Below are 13,962 nucleotides of genomic sequence, written 5' to 3'. Positions count from 1 at the left end.
TTTTTGTCCTCTGTTGGGAGCCACACAGAGTGGCTGGGGCAACCCAGTTAGATGGTGTGTGTGTGTTTACAAATTTAAGAAATTACCGTATTTTTCCGTGTATAAGACGCCCCCAAGTATAAGACGACCCCTATTTTTTTAAAACCCCAAAGTAAGAAAATGCACTATGCACGATCTGTGTATAAGACGATCCCTTATTTTAAACTTCAAAAATTTAGGAAAAATATGGTCTTATACATGGAAAAATGTGGTATTATTATTTGGGAAGCCTGCCTCACTCTAAAGAACCATTTGGTTTGTGAAGTGTATACATGAACAAAAGAAGAGGAAGTCACACAAACTGGATGCTCCTCAGGGTGGAGGCGACACCTTACCTCAGCAGCAAATGTGAAATGTGAAAGAAGGCAGGGAATGTGCAAGCTTTATTACTGTTTCGGTCAAGATGCTGTTTAACTTAAGCCCTGTGATGAGCATCACAGAGTATTTTGTGCCTTTTTTCCTTGGCAAATGGGACTCACTGCATTGTTGTTGGGAAAAAAACCATCCTCATTACATGAATGGGAAAACAGTTATTTATTTATTAGAAATACAAAGGACCCTGGAGAACCGTGATTTGTTTGTTTTTTAACTTTCATAAAATGTTTAGGGCACAATCCATCTGAATGTGGGCAAGGCCAGCTATGCACGGAGGAATTCCGCAAAGACCCAGTGAGGTATGTTCCCTTTAGCGGCGTTCATACACTGCAGTGCCCTGAACCAAGAAATGGATATATTGCACGACTCCCTGTCTCAATCCGGCCCATGGTCGCCCACGTGCGCAGTGTTCATCCTCTGAGCATGCGCCAAGGTGGCACGTGCTGAGGAGCGCAAGGAACAGCAGTGTCCGATTCAACCCAATGCGATCTCTTTGCATGCAAGCGGCTGCACCCACATGGCGATGGATCGTGCCCCAACGTAAAGCACAAAACCCTTCCAAAGTCTCAGTGGTAAGCAAAAAATAAGAAAGATCTCAAGGGGGGAGGGGGAACAACAATCTAGAAACGTCTCCTCTCTGTACAATGCTAACGAATATATAAAGAGATATATATCTTTGCTCTGTCTTTAAACGTGGAATAATTTCTTTTTATTTCTCCTCGCTGTGATATATGTTCTCTCTCTCTCTCTCTCTCTCTCAAAATACACAATCAGCATTCGTCCTTGAAAAATACTGTACAAAAAAAGCACACTCTAATGATTCTCTAGAAACTTTATACATATCGTAATAATCGTGTTCTTTTGGTCTTCAGAAAACATTTGTATGGATTGGATTCGCCACAGTATGACAACACCATCACCTTTCCATACAGACCTGCATCTCCTACATTCACTTTTTTAAAAAAATCTCCTGCAGAAAGTCCACTATAATATAACACAAGTGTCGAAAGCAAAATGAGAACAAAAAGCGGAAAACAACAGGAGAAAGTTTGAGAGCCATCGCTTTTATGATACAATCGGAAACAAAACATCTCAAGGAAAAGTAGGTTTTGCAAAAAGTGACTTCTCGCCGAGTCAAAAGAATCTGGAGAAACAGCAAGGGAGAAGTCCACAGAAAGTATTTTACAGAAAAGTTGAATATAGAGCTGAATTTAAAGTCTTTAATCACATAAACAGGACTTGAAAAAATGCAAATGGCAAAGGAAATAACAACCGTAACAGCAATAATAACAATAAACCCTCCAAACTCCAAAAGCAGTGAATATTTGAAAGTTTTCGTTTTTGTTCTCTTGCCAACGAATTGCCACGTGCCTTTTGCACCCCAATCCAGCAAGGGCAATCACTGCCCCCTTTTGCCCTATTAACACCAGTGGGCTGCTTGAGGAATGGGGCAGGTGTGGGGCTGAGTCCAAACACAACCTCATCCTCTCCCCATTAATAGGGAATCGATGTTGCCATAGGAGTCTGGACCAGTTATACTTTCAGTTTGGGGGGAAGGGGGTGGACATCTGCAAGCACAGCAATATATTTGAACCAGGCTGGCCCAACTGTGGAGGTAAAACTACACAACCTCTTGTGGTGCCACAATCTGAGAGCTGCCTGTTTCGACTGTCACCACCTTGACAAACTGTAGCAGCCTGCAATTTCGGAGGAGGTCCATAGGGGCAGCAGAGCAGCTCGATGGCTGTGTTGAATATCCCATGCAGCAGCAACGGGAAAGTTGTAGCCCGCCAGTTGCTCCCGGACTCCAACTCCCATGAGCCACAGCAAGTGTGGCCAATGGCCAAGGATGATGGGAGTTGTAGTCCGGCAACATCCAGCGAGCCAAAGGCCTCTCCCCGTTCCTGCAGTCAACAGCCTTTTGATTTCTGCACAGACACACCCCTCACCAGAGGGCAGACATAGCTGTATGGAAGTGTAGAAGAAGTTAACGGGCAATTTTTAACAGAAAAGTATCCTAAGTCAGCACTTGATAATGTTAACATTGTGCTCAGCGTATGGCACCAGCAGGGGGAGCAAGACTTTGATTTGTCATAAGGTGGCAAAATGCCTAGACTTGCCCTCTAAGTGCACCTTCTGCCTGCACCATCGCTTGACTGCTTTAGAAAACTTATCCCCCACTCTTCTGTTTGAGCATTTGAATTGCTCAGTGGGGACGGCTTCCAGCAATTAAAAACCAAACCATGTTTGAGAAGTTCTTGTAGCAGCCTATCAATAAGTTTTTTTACAAATTACAAAGGAAAACCCAGTGGAAAATTATCTTATCGGGTAGGGCAGGTGATCCTATGTCCACCTGGAACATTGCAAGTAACATACCAGAGTGCACAAGAGGATTATTGCTTAGGTTCAGGCTGTGCAAAACAAAACAAAAAATAACACTCCCTGTGATTTATTTGCAGTTTTTGGGTTTTAGAGCCATGAAAGGAAACTATCAGCTGTTTCTTACGAGATCTACCGAGAAAACTATCAGCAGCAGTGCGAGCCTGAATACATCTTCTTCTTTTTTAATCACCAAAGCTTAAGAACACAACAAAACAAAAGGAGAAAAATCTATAAATTAAATATTTCTGCAGTGTAGCATTAAAATATCATTTGTGCATTTGCAGTAGCAAGTTAAAAATGTCTGATTAGGCATATTTAAACAATAGATTCAGGGAGGCTAGGCTTTGTTTTCTTCCTCCTCCGTTTATAGCGCGATTCATTCTTTCCGTTCTCGTTTTCGAAATTAAATCAAGAGAATGGCAAAAGGGTAAAATAATAACAATAGTAATAATAATAATAAAACCTAGTTCAAAGCAGCACTGGAAAATATTTAATTATTTAATGAAAAGCTTAACTATGGCAGGTTTCAGCAGTCCCAGTGAAAACGGGTCACCCTTCCATTTCCATAAAAACGGGGAGTGCTGAGGTGAACATGCACACACGCCCACACATACACAGACCCGCGCATGCGTGTACGCACATAGAAGAAGAAAAAGTTGTACGCTGTTTTTTTCGTTTTGTTTCTGTTTTCCTGGTAAAGTGCTGATGGTGAAAGGTTGGGGGCGTTTGGGTGTGGTGCTATCAAGCAATAAACACACTGTCCATCGATTCAAATGCCAACCCACCGAAAAGAAAAATAGAAAGAAAAGAAAAGAAAAGAAAGAAGAGGGAGGGGGAGAAAGGGAGGGGAAGAAAGGGGTGGGTGGGAATGCCATTTACAGAGGACCATGCCGGGCTTCATATTTGGCGAGGACATTCTTGCATTTGCCCAGCTCTTTCCGTAGATCGGCCACCTCCTGGCGCAGAGCGGAGTTCTCCTTCTCCAGAAACGAGGCGCGAATGGCAATCTGGTTCTCCTTCAGCCTCCGAGCGTCTCTGGACCGCTTGGCAGCCATGTTGTTCTTTCTGCGTCTTGCCCAGTATTTGTCATCCTGCTCATTAATCACAGAGAGGGAGAAAGGCAGCGTTAGACTTCAGCAGATTAACAGAGCTTCGGCTACAAGGCACCAGGGAAGGGTCGGCAGAGCACACTTCTACTGGCAGGGCTAAACATATTCTGCTTGGCCTTGGCTGCATACATGTCATACTGGGGACTGGGAGCGGCCGCCGGTACCATGTAACACCAGCCCCGAAAGACCTACGCTGGCTCCCAGTACATTTCGGAACACAATTCAAGGTGTCGGTGCTGACTTTTAAAGCCCTAAACAGCCTCGGCCTTGTATACCTGAAGGAGCATTTCCACCCCCATCGTTCAGCCCGGACACTGAGGTCCAGCACCAAAGGCCATCTGGCGGTTCCCTCACTGCGAGAAGTGAGGTTACAGGGAACCAGGCAGAGGGCCTTCTCGGTGGTGGCAACCTCTCATCAGATGTCAAGGAAGTAAGCAACTATCTGACTTTTAGAAGACGTTTGAAGGCAGCCCTGCTTAGGGAAGTTTTTGACGTTTGATGTTTTATCGAATTTTTAGTATTCTGTTGGGAGCTGTCCAGAGCGGGGTATAAATAATAATAAGTAGTAGTAGTAGTAGTAGTAGTAGTAGTAGTTGTTGTTGTTGTTATCACACAAAGAATTCTCAGCCTATTGTTAAAGGTGCTGTGGGGGTAAAACTACAGTTTCCAGGATTTCTGGTAGGATTTCTTTAAAGGTATGGTCTGTATGCAGACCAGATCTGAACATCCCAAGTAGTACGGGTTTCTGTTGTTCTTGTTTTAAGTCTCTAACTCTCATGTTTATGCATACTTTTTGTGAATGTTCCATTTCATTTCTGAATGTTTCATTTCTGAAACACTCTTTTCTGAATGTTTTAGTTCACTTTCAATTTGTATACCGCCTTTCCATATTCCTATACACAGAAGGCAGTTTGCAAGCTGAAGAAACAACAAAACAGAAACGGTCACACGCTTAATATCGATCTGATCCAATACAAAAAAAAAGTCACACTATCTTTTAAATAGACAACTTATATCAAATAAAAAAATCTCTAATAATCTTTTTGAATGTATTAAATGTTAAATAACAGCAAATAATAATTAAACAGTTTGCACTTATCAATTGCAACGAAGAATTACTAAACTGTAATCCGTAAAAATAACAGCAAGTCACATAAAGCATACAAAACCCTGTAAAAGGATCAAATTGAGAAACAAGAACACAATTTATAATATTATTTTTTTTTAAAGTATCCTTCAACTCCTTGTTGCCCAGAGAGGAAGACTGGAATAAAATGCAAGCACTTTAAGCTACCCAAAAGTAACATTTGCATGCTCTGAAACCATCCTTACAATGCAACCCTATACAAAGCTACTCAGAAGTAAGTTCCACTGAGTTCAGTGGAGCTTGCTTCCAGGTAAGTGGGTACCAGACTGCAGTGTATCTCAGCAGCCTGGCTCCAGAGATATGCCCAAACCCTCTTTCCCCTCCCATTCTTCCTACACCCCGTAGGCTACATCTTGGCTTTATAATTTCCCATCTCCGTCATCATCTCTGCAAAAGAACACAAAAACCAGCTTCAACTTCAGTTTATTCCTGGGCTTATCCAGGCCACGTACAACTTTATTTTAACAAATTGCAAAGGCAAATCCTTTAATCCGGTCCTGAAAGAAGCAGGGCTGGCATCTAGAATCACATGCAGCCGAGAGACGATTGGCTGGCCTAATCCGCTTACCCCTTTCCAGAACTACTCTTCTGCACCAAGGGAAACGGGAGAAAGCTGTGACCAAACATTCTGGGAAGAGCCAAGGGCAGCTCTCGCTGCTATCTTAGAAGAAACTAGAACGACGGCCGTGAATTCCTCTGAGCAAGCAAGGGGCTTGACAGTGCTTCCCTGCTCTTAGTTTTCCCCAGGTTCCGTCCTCTAACTGTTCCAATGTATTCAGAGGTTTATGTTTCTTGAGGCAAGCCAGTAAATGAACACAGTGAATATGCATGCACTGGTTGCACTAGGATGTTATCTGGACTTATTAAGCTGAGATATGAATTAGCCTTGTTCCCCTGCACACAGCTACTTCGTTCCTCCATTTGTGCAACTGGGGAAAGCCGGTCAGGAAGCCATAGTTGGCTACAGTTTCTAATTTATGCCCGAACTGAGAAACTATGGTTAAGGGCTTCCGAGCAAACTACAGTACAGTCGTACCTTGGAAGTCGAACAGAATCTGTTCCGGAAGTCCGTTTGACTTCCAAAACGTTCGAAAACCAAACTGTGGCTTCTGATTGGCTGCAGGAAGCTCCTGCAGCCAATCAGAAGCCGTGGAAGCCCCGTTGGATGTTCAGGTTCCAAAAGAACGTATGCAAACCAGAACAATCGCTTCCGGGTTTGGGGTGTTCGGGAGCCAAAATGTCTGAGTTCCAGGGCGTTCGGGAGCCAAGGTACTTAACTTTAAGTTGCACTTAAAGAGAAAAGGGACCCCTGGCTGTTAGGTCCAGTCGTGGACGACTCTGGGGTTGCAGTGCTCATCTCACTTTATTGGTCAAGGGAAGCAAACAACTTCCGGGTCATGTGGCAAGCATGAGTAAGCCGCTTCAGGCGAACCACAGCAGCACACGGAAACACCATTTACCTTCCCGCCAGAGTGGTACCTATTTATCTACTTGCACTTTGACATGCTTTCGAACTGCTAGGTTGGCAGGAGCAGGGACCGAGCAACAGGACCTCACCCTGTTGCGGGGATTCGAACCGCCAATCTTCCAATCGGCAAGCCCTAGACTCTGTGGTTTTAGAGCACAGTGCCACCCGCGTCCCATAAGCTGCAGCTCAATATTAAGAATATGTATGATTTGTTAGACATACCCCTCTATCCCTGTTTTACAAACAACAAATCCCATAGATAAGAATTTTAGGCAATTTCCCAAGGACACAATGGTGCAGCTGGGAACTAAATTATCCTGACTATTTATTTTTAGTATTAGTGTTATATCTTTTACTGTTCATTTTATTTATTTTTAAATGTGTTCCTTGATAATTTCAATATTCCTTGCAACTCAAAGGTTTTACAGTCGTACCCTGGAAGTTGAATGGAATCTATTCCAGAAGTCCATTCAACTTCCGAAATGTTCAAAAACCAAAGCATGGCTTCTGATTGGCTGCAGGAAGCTCCTGCAGCCAATCGGAAGCCACGGAAGCCCCGTCGGACGTTCGGCTTCCAAAAGAACATTCGAAAACCAGAACACTCACTTCCAGGTTTCGATCATTCGGGAGCCGATTTGTTCTGGAGCCAAGGCATTCAAGATCCAAGGTACGACTGTACTACAATTGAGCAATTTATATTGTTTTATATATAAAAACAAGAAATAAATTTATATTTATAATTACTGTATATTTATGTCCTGTCCTCCTTCCCAAGGGAACTCAAACCTTTATCTCACATGGGAACTCAAGGATACCTACTTGATTTTATTATAGATATTTTTATACCGCCACCAGGATCCTTCCCATATTCATGGTTGCCCACCCAAACATTGACCACACATAAACCCGCTTAGCTTCAGCAAAGTTGCTACACCTGCACCTTCAGATCATGCCATGTTACGGGCAACCATTAAGATGTTTCAACCGGAGACCCATTCCACCCCTCGCTCTGTGAGTTTCACCATTCATTAACTTTTAATCCACTTGGCTCTCAAAATCTTATGTGCCGACATTATTTTTGGATGATTAAATAGCAGCTTCTTTCATTCCAGAGAATGAGGGAGCCAAGGAAGCACTTGTCTAGGGATAAAAAGCTGCCACACAGAAAAATTGAAGCAGATTAGACTGGTCAAATGAAAGCAACACAGCTCAGATTTTTTTAAAAAAGAAGGAAAGAAAGAAAGAAAAAAGGAAAGAAGGAAGGAAGGAAGGAAGGAAGGAAGGAAGGAAGGAAGGAAGGAAGGAAGGAAGATAATAATCAGAGATCTAAGGTGTATTTTTATTTTAATAATATTTTAATGTTTCACTTTTAATTGCATTTGACCTATTAGATAGATTGCAGGAAGGGAAAGTTTTGATTTGTAAGGTTCCTGTGTGCTTCAATTTGACAACCTTATTGCTCTCTGGGCCATAAACAAGAAACCCTGTCTAACCCTGAAAGTGGTACAAGTGGCCCTCCAGGATGTTATTCTATGTCCTAATCCCGGAACATTTTAGTCCATCTGGAAATCAGCAGAATGGCTCTAGGACCATGCCTTACTCTCTGGACCTCCAGAGCAGTTTCCACCAAGTTGGACACCGGTCCCAATTTACCTTCAGATCCTCTGGGATGAAGACTTTGCGGGCTTTCTTAATCATTGGCTGCGGCTTCAGTTCCTCCTCAGAGAACTTGCGCTTCCGGGGGTCAAACATCTCCTGGCCAGGAATGCTGGAGAGAGCGAGATCGGCCGGGTCAGGTTCATACCCCACCGGAACCTGAATGGTCTCTGGATCGATGGGGCTTGGCGTGTTGCGATTTGCAGGCACGATTTGACCTGCAGAGAGCAGAGACACCATGGTAAGGGAACCGGAAGGGAGAGAACGTTGCAAATTTGTGGGATAACACATACACACAAAACACACTCCATGACCCACGAAAATGGGGAGACTCAGGACCTCAAAAACTTTACTGAACCTTGCAAAGATAGCAACGCACATCTCGAATATGAAAACGCTTTTACCAGCAACCACACCCTAGGCCAACCCCAACCTCGCTCACCACCACAAGTGAACAGCAGAGAATCTGCACAAGCTGACAACACTGACCCCAAACCCTACATATATTAAGTAAAATAGAAACATCGCCACCTGACCCCACCCCCACTCATCTTCCCCCCCTCCACCCCTTTCCCCCTTTTCTTTCTAATGTCTCAACAAATGAAACTGATTTGTAAAAATGTTGCATGAAAAAATACGAGGGAGAGAGACATTACACATAATTCTGTAAATCAAGAAAATCTTTAATAAAAATACATTAAAACAAAACAAAAATATGAAAATGCTTTTTAAAAAACCAGAGCGCATATGAGTTATAAAGTACAAATAATCCTGGAAAATATATGAGATCGATTACAGAGGAATAGTCAATCCTAGAACGATGAGACTTAACTATAATTTTCTTTTCCTGTTCATAAAACCCGCAAGTGGATAAATGAGTCAAGCAGAGGCCACTCATGTTCCTCTATTTTGTAAAAACAATGAAATCATTCCATATTGTACCCAAACAAATCTACATTGGTCCTCCAGACTAGACTCCAACTCCCATCGTGCTTTACCACCGGTCTGCATGGCTGGGAATCATGGGAGTTGGAGTCTAATACATTTCCCAAGCCCTCTGCTCTATGGTCTCATGCTCCTTGTTCCATGGAACTGCCAGTGTTTGCGCCCAAACTGGAAAACACACACACACACACACACACCCAAATGTCATTTCTCTCATCTGAAATTGGTTCTCAGCCTTCCATGTCCAACTTTCCAGAATAACAGGACATTATAAAGAGGTGTAGGGGGGAAATAGGGTGAAGTTAGAGGTGCCACAAAGGACACGAGCCAAGCTGATTGTGCAACACGTTCTACAGACGGTACCAATAACATTTGCTTCCAGGAAGGGCTGGGAAACACTTGGGAGATGAGAGAGGCAGATCAAAGGGATATTTCTTCCCCAGAATACACAAAAAAATGGAAAGGGGTAGCAAGGAATTCAATTGTTATCCCTCGTACCCACAGAAGAGTTTCCTTCTCACACTGTGCGCCATGTCACTCAATGCCAAGATCTGAAGTGCTGAAAACTGGGCATATCCTGCCTGGTTTCATAAACACCGTCCCATTGATTAAACAGTCTTGTCGCAGAGAATCAAAAGTTGATGTTGGAGGATAAATCAGGACGTTTTAATATAATTCCATTTGTAGGAAGGGTGGCTAAGGAGCATTCTCAGAAAATCAGCTGTGAGCCAGAAAGGGCCTGGTGGTCGCCGGCTTGTCTCACACGTTTTCCTGTTTTCAGAGCACTTTTGAACATGTTCAGAATGCGCTCTCTAGATACGGGCCTGGATTTGAGACACTGGAGACCCTTGGTTCACTTTGCCAACTCTGGGCCGGATTTGGGTCATTTTCACCACCCACCAAGCAATGTGTACATTTCCATTCTATTTAAGCAATCCTATCTTGTGCTGCTGGGACGCGGGTGGCGCTGTGGGTTAAACCACAGAGCCTAGGACTTGCCGATCAGAAGGTCGGCGGTTCGAATCCCCGCGCCGGGGTGAGCTCCCATTGCTCAGTCCCTGCTCCTGCCAACCTAGCAGTTCGAAAGCACATCAAAGTGCAAGTAGATAAATAGGTACCGCTCCGGCGGGAAGGTAAACGGCATTTCCGTGTGCTGCTCTGGTTTGCCAGAAGCGGCTTAGTCATGCTGACTAAGCCAGCTCCCTCGGCCAATGAAGCGAGATGAGCGCCACAACCCCAGAGTCAGCCACGACTGGACCTAATGGTCAGGGGTCCCTTTACCTTTACCTTGTGCTGCTATGTGCAACTGACAGCGCAGTCATCTGCATGTTTACTTTGAACCAGTGTTTCTCAAACTTGGTTTTCCAGCTGTTTTTGGACTACATTTCCCATCATCCCTTGCTAGCAAGACCAGTGGTCAGGGATGATGGGAACTGTAGTCCAAAAACAGCTGGAGACCCAAGTTTGGGAAACACTGCTTCAAACCTACTGCTATCAAAGGGGATCATTCGATGCTCTGCAAACTTGCCTTACAATGATGCTTCACTGAGCTGAGTGGGACTTACTTCAGAGTAGTAAATGCTGATCCACACTAGGATAACTGTCGAATCTCCAGCCAGCCACAGTAAGATTCACTTTTATTGAACTGTGTTTTCAAGCTATGCCCTCCACCATCCTAGACGGATGATATAACAGGGTACCATACGAAGACAGACTCTGAATATGTGGGCAATTGCAGGTGGAAGACATATTGCACTATTTACTATAGTGGTACCTCGGGTTACATATGCTTCAGATTACAGATGCTTCAGGTTACAGACTCCACTAACCCAGAAATAGTACCTCAGGTTAAGAACTTTGCTTCAGGATGAGAACAGAAATTGTGCTCTGGCAGCGCAGTGGCAGTGGGAGGCCCCAATAGCTAAAGTGGTGCTTCAGGTTAAGAACAGTTTCCAGTTAAGAACGGACCTCTGGAACGAATTAAGTACTTAACCCAAGGTACCACTGTATTGCCTGCTATACATTGGACCTGGCAGGCGATTTGTCACCGACCATACAGGAAAGATGTCTCTCCCCGGCAGAGAAGGTCCTATGGCTTCTAAGTGATGTAAATGCTTCAGTGACTCATAAAGTCGCTCTTTTCGTTTTGGCGGCAAAAAAGATCAGAAAAAAGATCCTGGACCATATAGCAGTGAGCTGTAAGGGAGACGCAGAGATCTAAATAGAGACCACTATTTGTGCCACGACACCCCTTTTGCTTGTATTTATTTTTGATTCAGATCTATCATGGCCATGGCTAGTACAATAACATTTTTTGTATTTACACACACACTAGAACGATGCTAACATGGCAGCCCATGTACCATATTGTTCCTGCACACAAAGGGAGAAACTATTTGTCTGCCTGCTTCTTGCTCTTAAAAGCCAAAATAGGATCATGGGAAGATTTCAAACTGACTACCACTTCCCTTGTGTGCCTTGCTTAATTGGTGAAAAAAACCGCAACACAATTCTAGGTGTGTTTACTCAAAGGAAAATCCTCTGGAATCTCTACGGCGCTCTGAGGTCAGTTCAGGTAGGACGACAGCATTGCTACAGGATTTGAAGATGCCAGCCCCCACATTCACAGCTTCATGCCAGAGAAGGGGAACCTGCGACCCATCACAGACCTTGTTGAACTCCAACTCCCATCAACCCCAGTCAACAGAGCCAATGGATGATGGGAGTTGCTACAGGTTCCCATTCTTGCTTTTATAATTTGAACCACAAAGGTCTCCCTCTCTTCAGAAACTTGTACTACAGTGGTAGCTTGGCTTACATACGCTTCAGGTTACATACGCTTCAGGTTACACACTGCTAACCCAGAAATAGTGCTTCAGGTTAAGAACTTTACTTCAGGATAAGAACAGAAATCGGGCTCTGGCTGCGCGGCGGCAGCAGGAGGCCCCATTAGCTAAAGTGGTGCTTCAGGCTAAGAACAGTTTCAGGTTAAGAACAGACCCCCGGAATGAATTAAGTACTTAACCCGAGGTACCACTGTATTTTGCAGCCTAACTCACATTTCACAAAATCGCATCACGTGATCTACAAAAATTACACCAAAGAAGAAGCTAAAAATAGTTTTGATAACTCTACAAGAGCAACTGAAGACAGATTTCGAAAACATTACAAGAATGAACAGATAAGACATTTTATCCATCTGGAGAAGCTTCTAATAACAGATATATCACCCATTGTTTCCAGGAAGTACAGACAGCAGGGACCTGTAAAAAAAAAAAAAAAGGAAAAGGACCCCTGGATGGTTAAATCAAGTCAAAGGTGACTATGGGGTTGTGGTGCTCATCTTGCTTTCAGGCCGAGGGAGCCGGTGTTTGTCCACAGACAGCTTTCCAGGTCATGTGGCCAGCATGACTAAACCGCTTCTAGCGCAATAGGACACAGTTACAGAAACAAGAGTGCAAGGAAACGCTGTTTACCTTCCTACTGCAGCGGTACCTATTTATCTACTTGCACTGGCGTGCTTTCGAACTGCTAGGTTGGCAGGACCTCAGTATGGATGCTTCCTCAAAGAACAGGGGCAGCCATACTAAAAGCTCTGCTCTGAGTTACTATATAGCGGGTTTCTGATATTGGGGGGGGGGGGCTTTAGAAAAAAAACTATGATGCAAAATGCAGTGACCTGCTGAGTCTATATAAGAAAAGGCAGTCTCTTCCTATTTTGCTAAATAGGAAGAAATAATCCACATGTGAATGAGAGAGATCAATGAGAGAGAGAGAGAGAAATCAATTCCTCTTTGAAACAAAAGCATTCCAGACCTTTGTGCCAATTCACTCAAACGCTATCAGGGATACCAACCCAGAACATTATCTTTGAGGGACATTCGCTGTCTGCAAGCAATCCTGCCAGGAGACCTACACAACCTAACACAATTCTTATATGTGCACAGGTACTCCTTTTTCATGAGCAGACAATAGTTGGTTGCATTTTCAGTCCTGTTCCACCACAGTTCCACAGGTTTTTCTGTTGAACCGCCCACCAAATCCCTACTGGGCCTGGTGTGCTATTTTTAGAAAGCATGGGTTCATCCCAATCCAAGGTGGGTCAAATGAGGACAGTGTAAAAAAGGTCACATGTCTAGCAAAGAGCGCTGGGGACTAATCCTGCCTCAGCAAACTCCGCAGCTGTGACAACATCCAGTAGGAGAGGTGGTCAGCAAACCGCAGCCAGCTGAAAGGGAAACCTGCAAGCAAAGGGGAACACTTGGTTCCCTCTTAAAATTGCCCTGCAGGGTTCGTGCTCACCCTTCATCCTAAAAAACAGTAAGAAAGAATTCAGTTCCACTGACAAAGGAACACAGGATACCAAGCCAGACCACGGGTTCATCTACAGTAGCTTTCGTTTCGAAAGAAAACACAAGCAGTTCCTGCTGAGGCTGAACACCTTCGCGCAGACGAAGAGTTCTGTGACGCTCAAAAGCTCGCTTCCAGTTGGTTTATTTATTTTATTTTCTACAAAAAAATAACAAAAGAGCTCTGCTCATTCCGTGGCACCAGCCTGATTTGGGCAGGGACCTTTAGGAAGTCCTGTGAAAAACAAAATTGGGGTGTGTATGAGTCAGTGCCCGGGTGCCTTTTCTGTTCCCTACAGAACAACCTTCGCAATGTCTCTTCTGCGTTTTGTGCACCACGCCCGTGTGGCATAACTCTTCAGGAATCACCGGGCTGCTTGCTGACCTCCCCACTTAACTATGAAGCAACAGTGGTGGCTGCGATACTAAAACTCTGTACACAACCCAAAGCTCAGGTGCATGCCTTCAGTGTAAGCGATGAATACCCTCAAT

General features: G+C 44.1%; 1 protein-coding gene across 2 annotated transcripts in view; it reads right to left on the bottom strand.

Annotated features, from left to right (window-relative positions):
- Positions 1-554: 554 nt before the first annotated feature.
- HLF (HLF transcription factor, PAR bZIP family member) overlaps positions 555-13,962 on the bottom strand; it is a 65,408-nt gene continuing 52,000 nt past the window's right edge. Inside the window, exons 3-4 of one of the 2 annotated variants that reach the window (XM_082212831.1) lie at positions 8,174-8,394; positions 555-3,890 (exon numbers count right to left, since the gene is read on the bottom strand). In XM_082212831.1, coding sequence (XP_082068957.1) covers positions 3,672-3,890; positions 8,174-8,394 — 440 coding nt within the window. In that variant the 3' untranslated portion in view covers positions 555-3,671. The remainder of the gene's footprint in view (positions 3,891-8,173; positions 8,395-13,962) is intronic. The other variant, XM_082212832.1, reaches the window with a different exon arrangement.

The sequence above is a fragment of the Podarcis vaucheri genome (genome assembly GCF_965113315.1).
Source record: "Podarcis vaucheri genome assembly, chromosome: 2".
Lineage (NCBI taxonomy): Eukaryota > Metazoa > Chordata > Lepidosauria > Squamata > Lacertidae > Podarcis > Podarcis vaucheri.
This window is presented reverse-complemented; position numbering and strand designations above follow the sequence as displayed.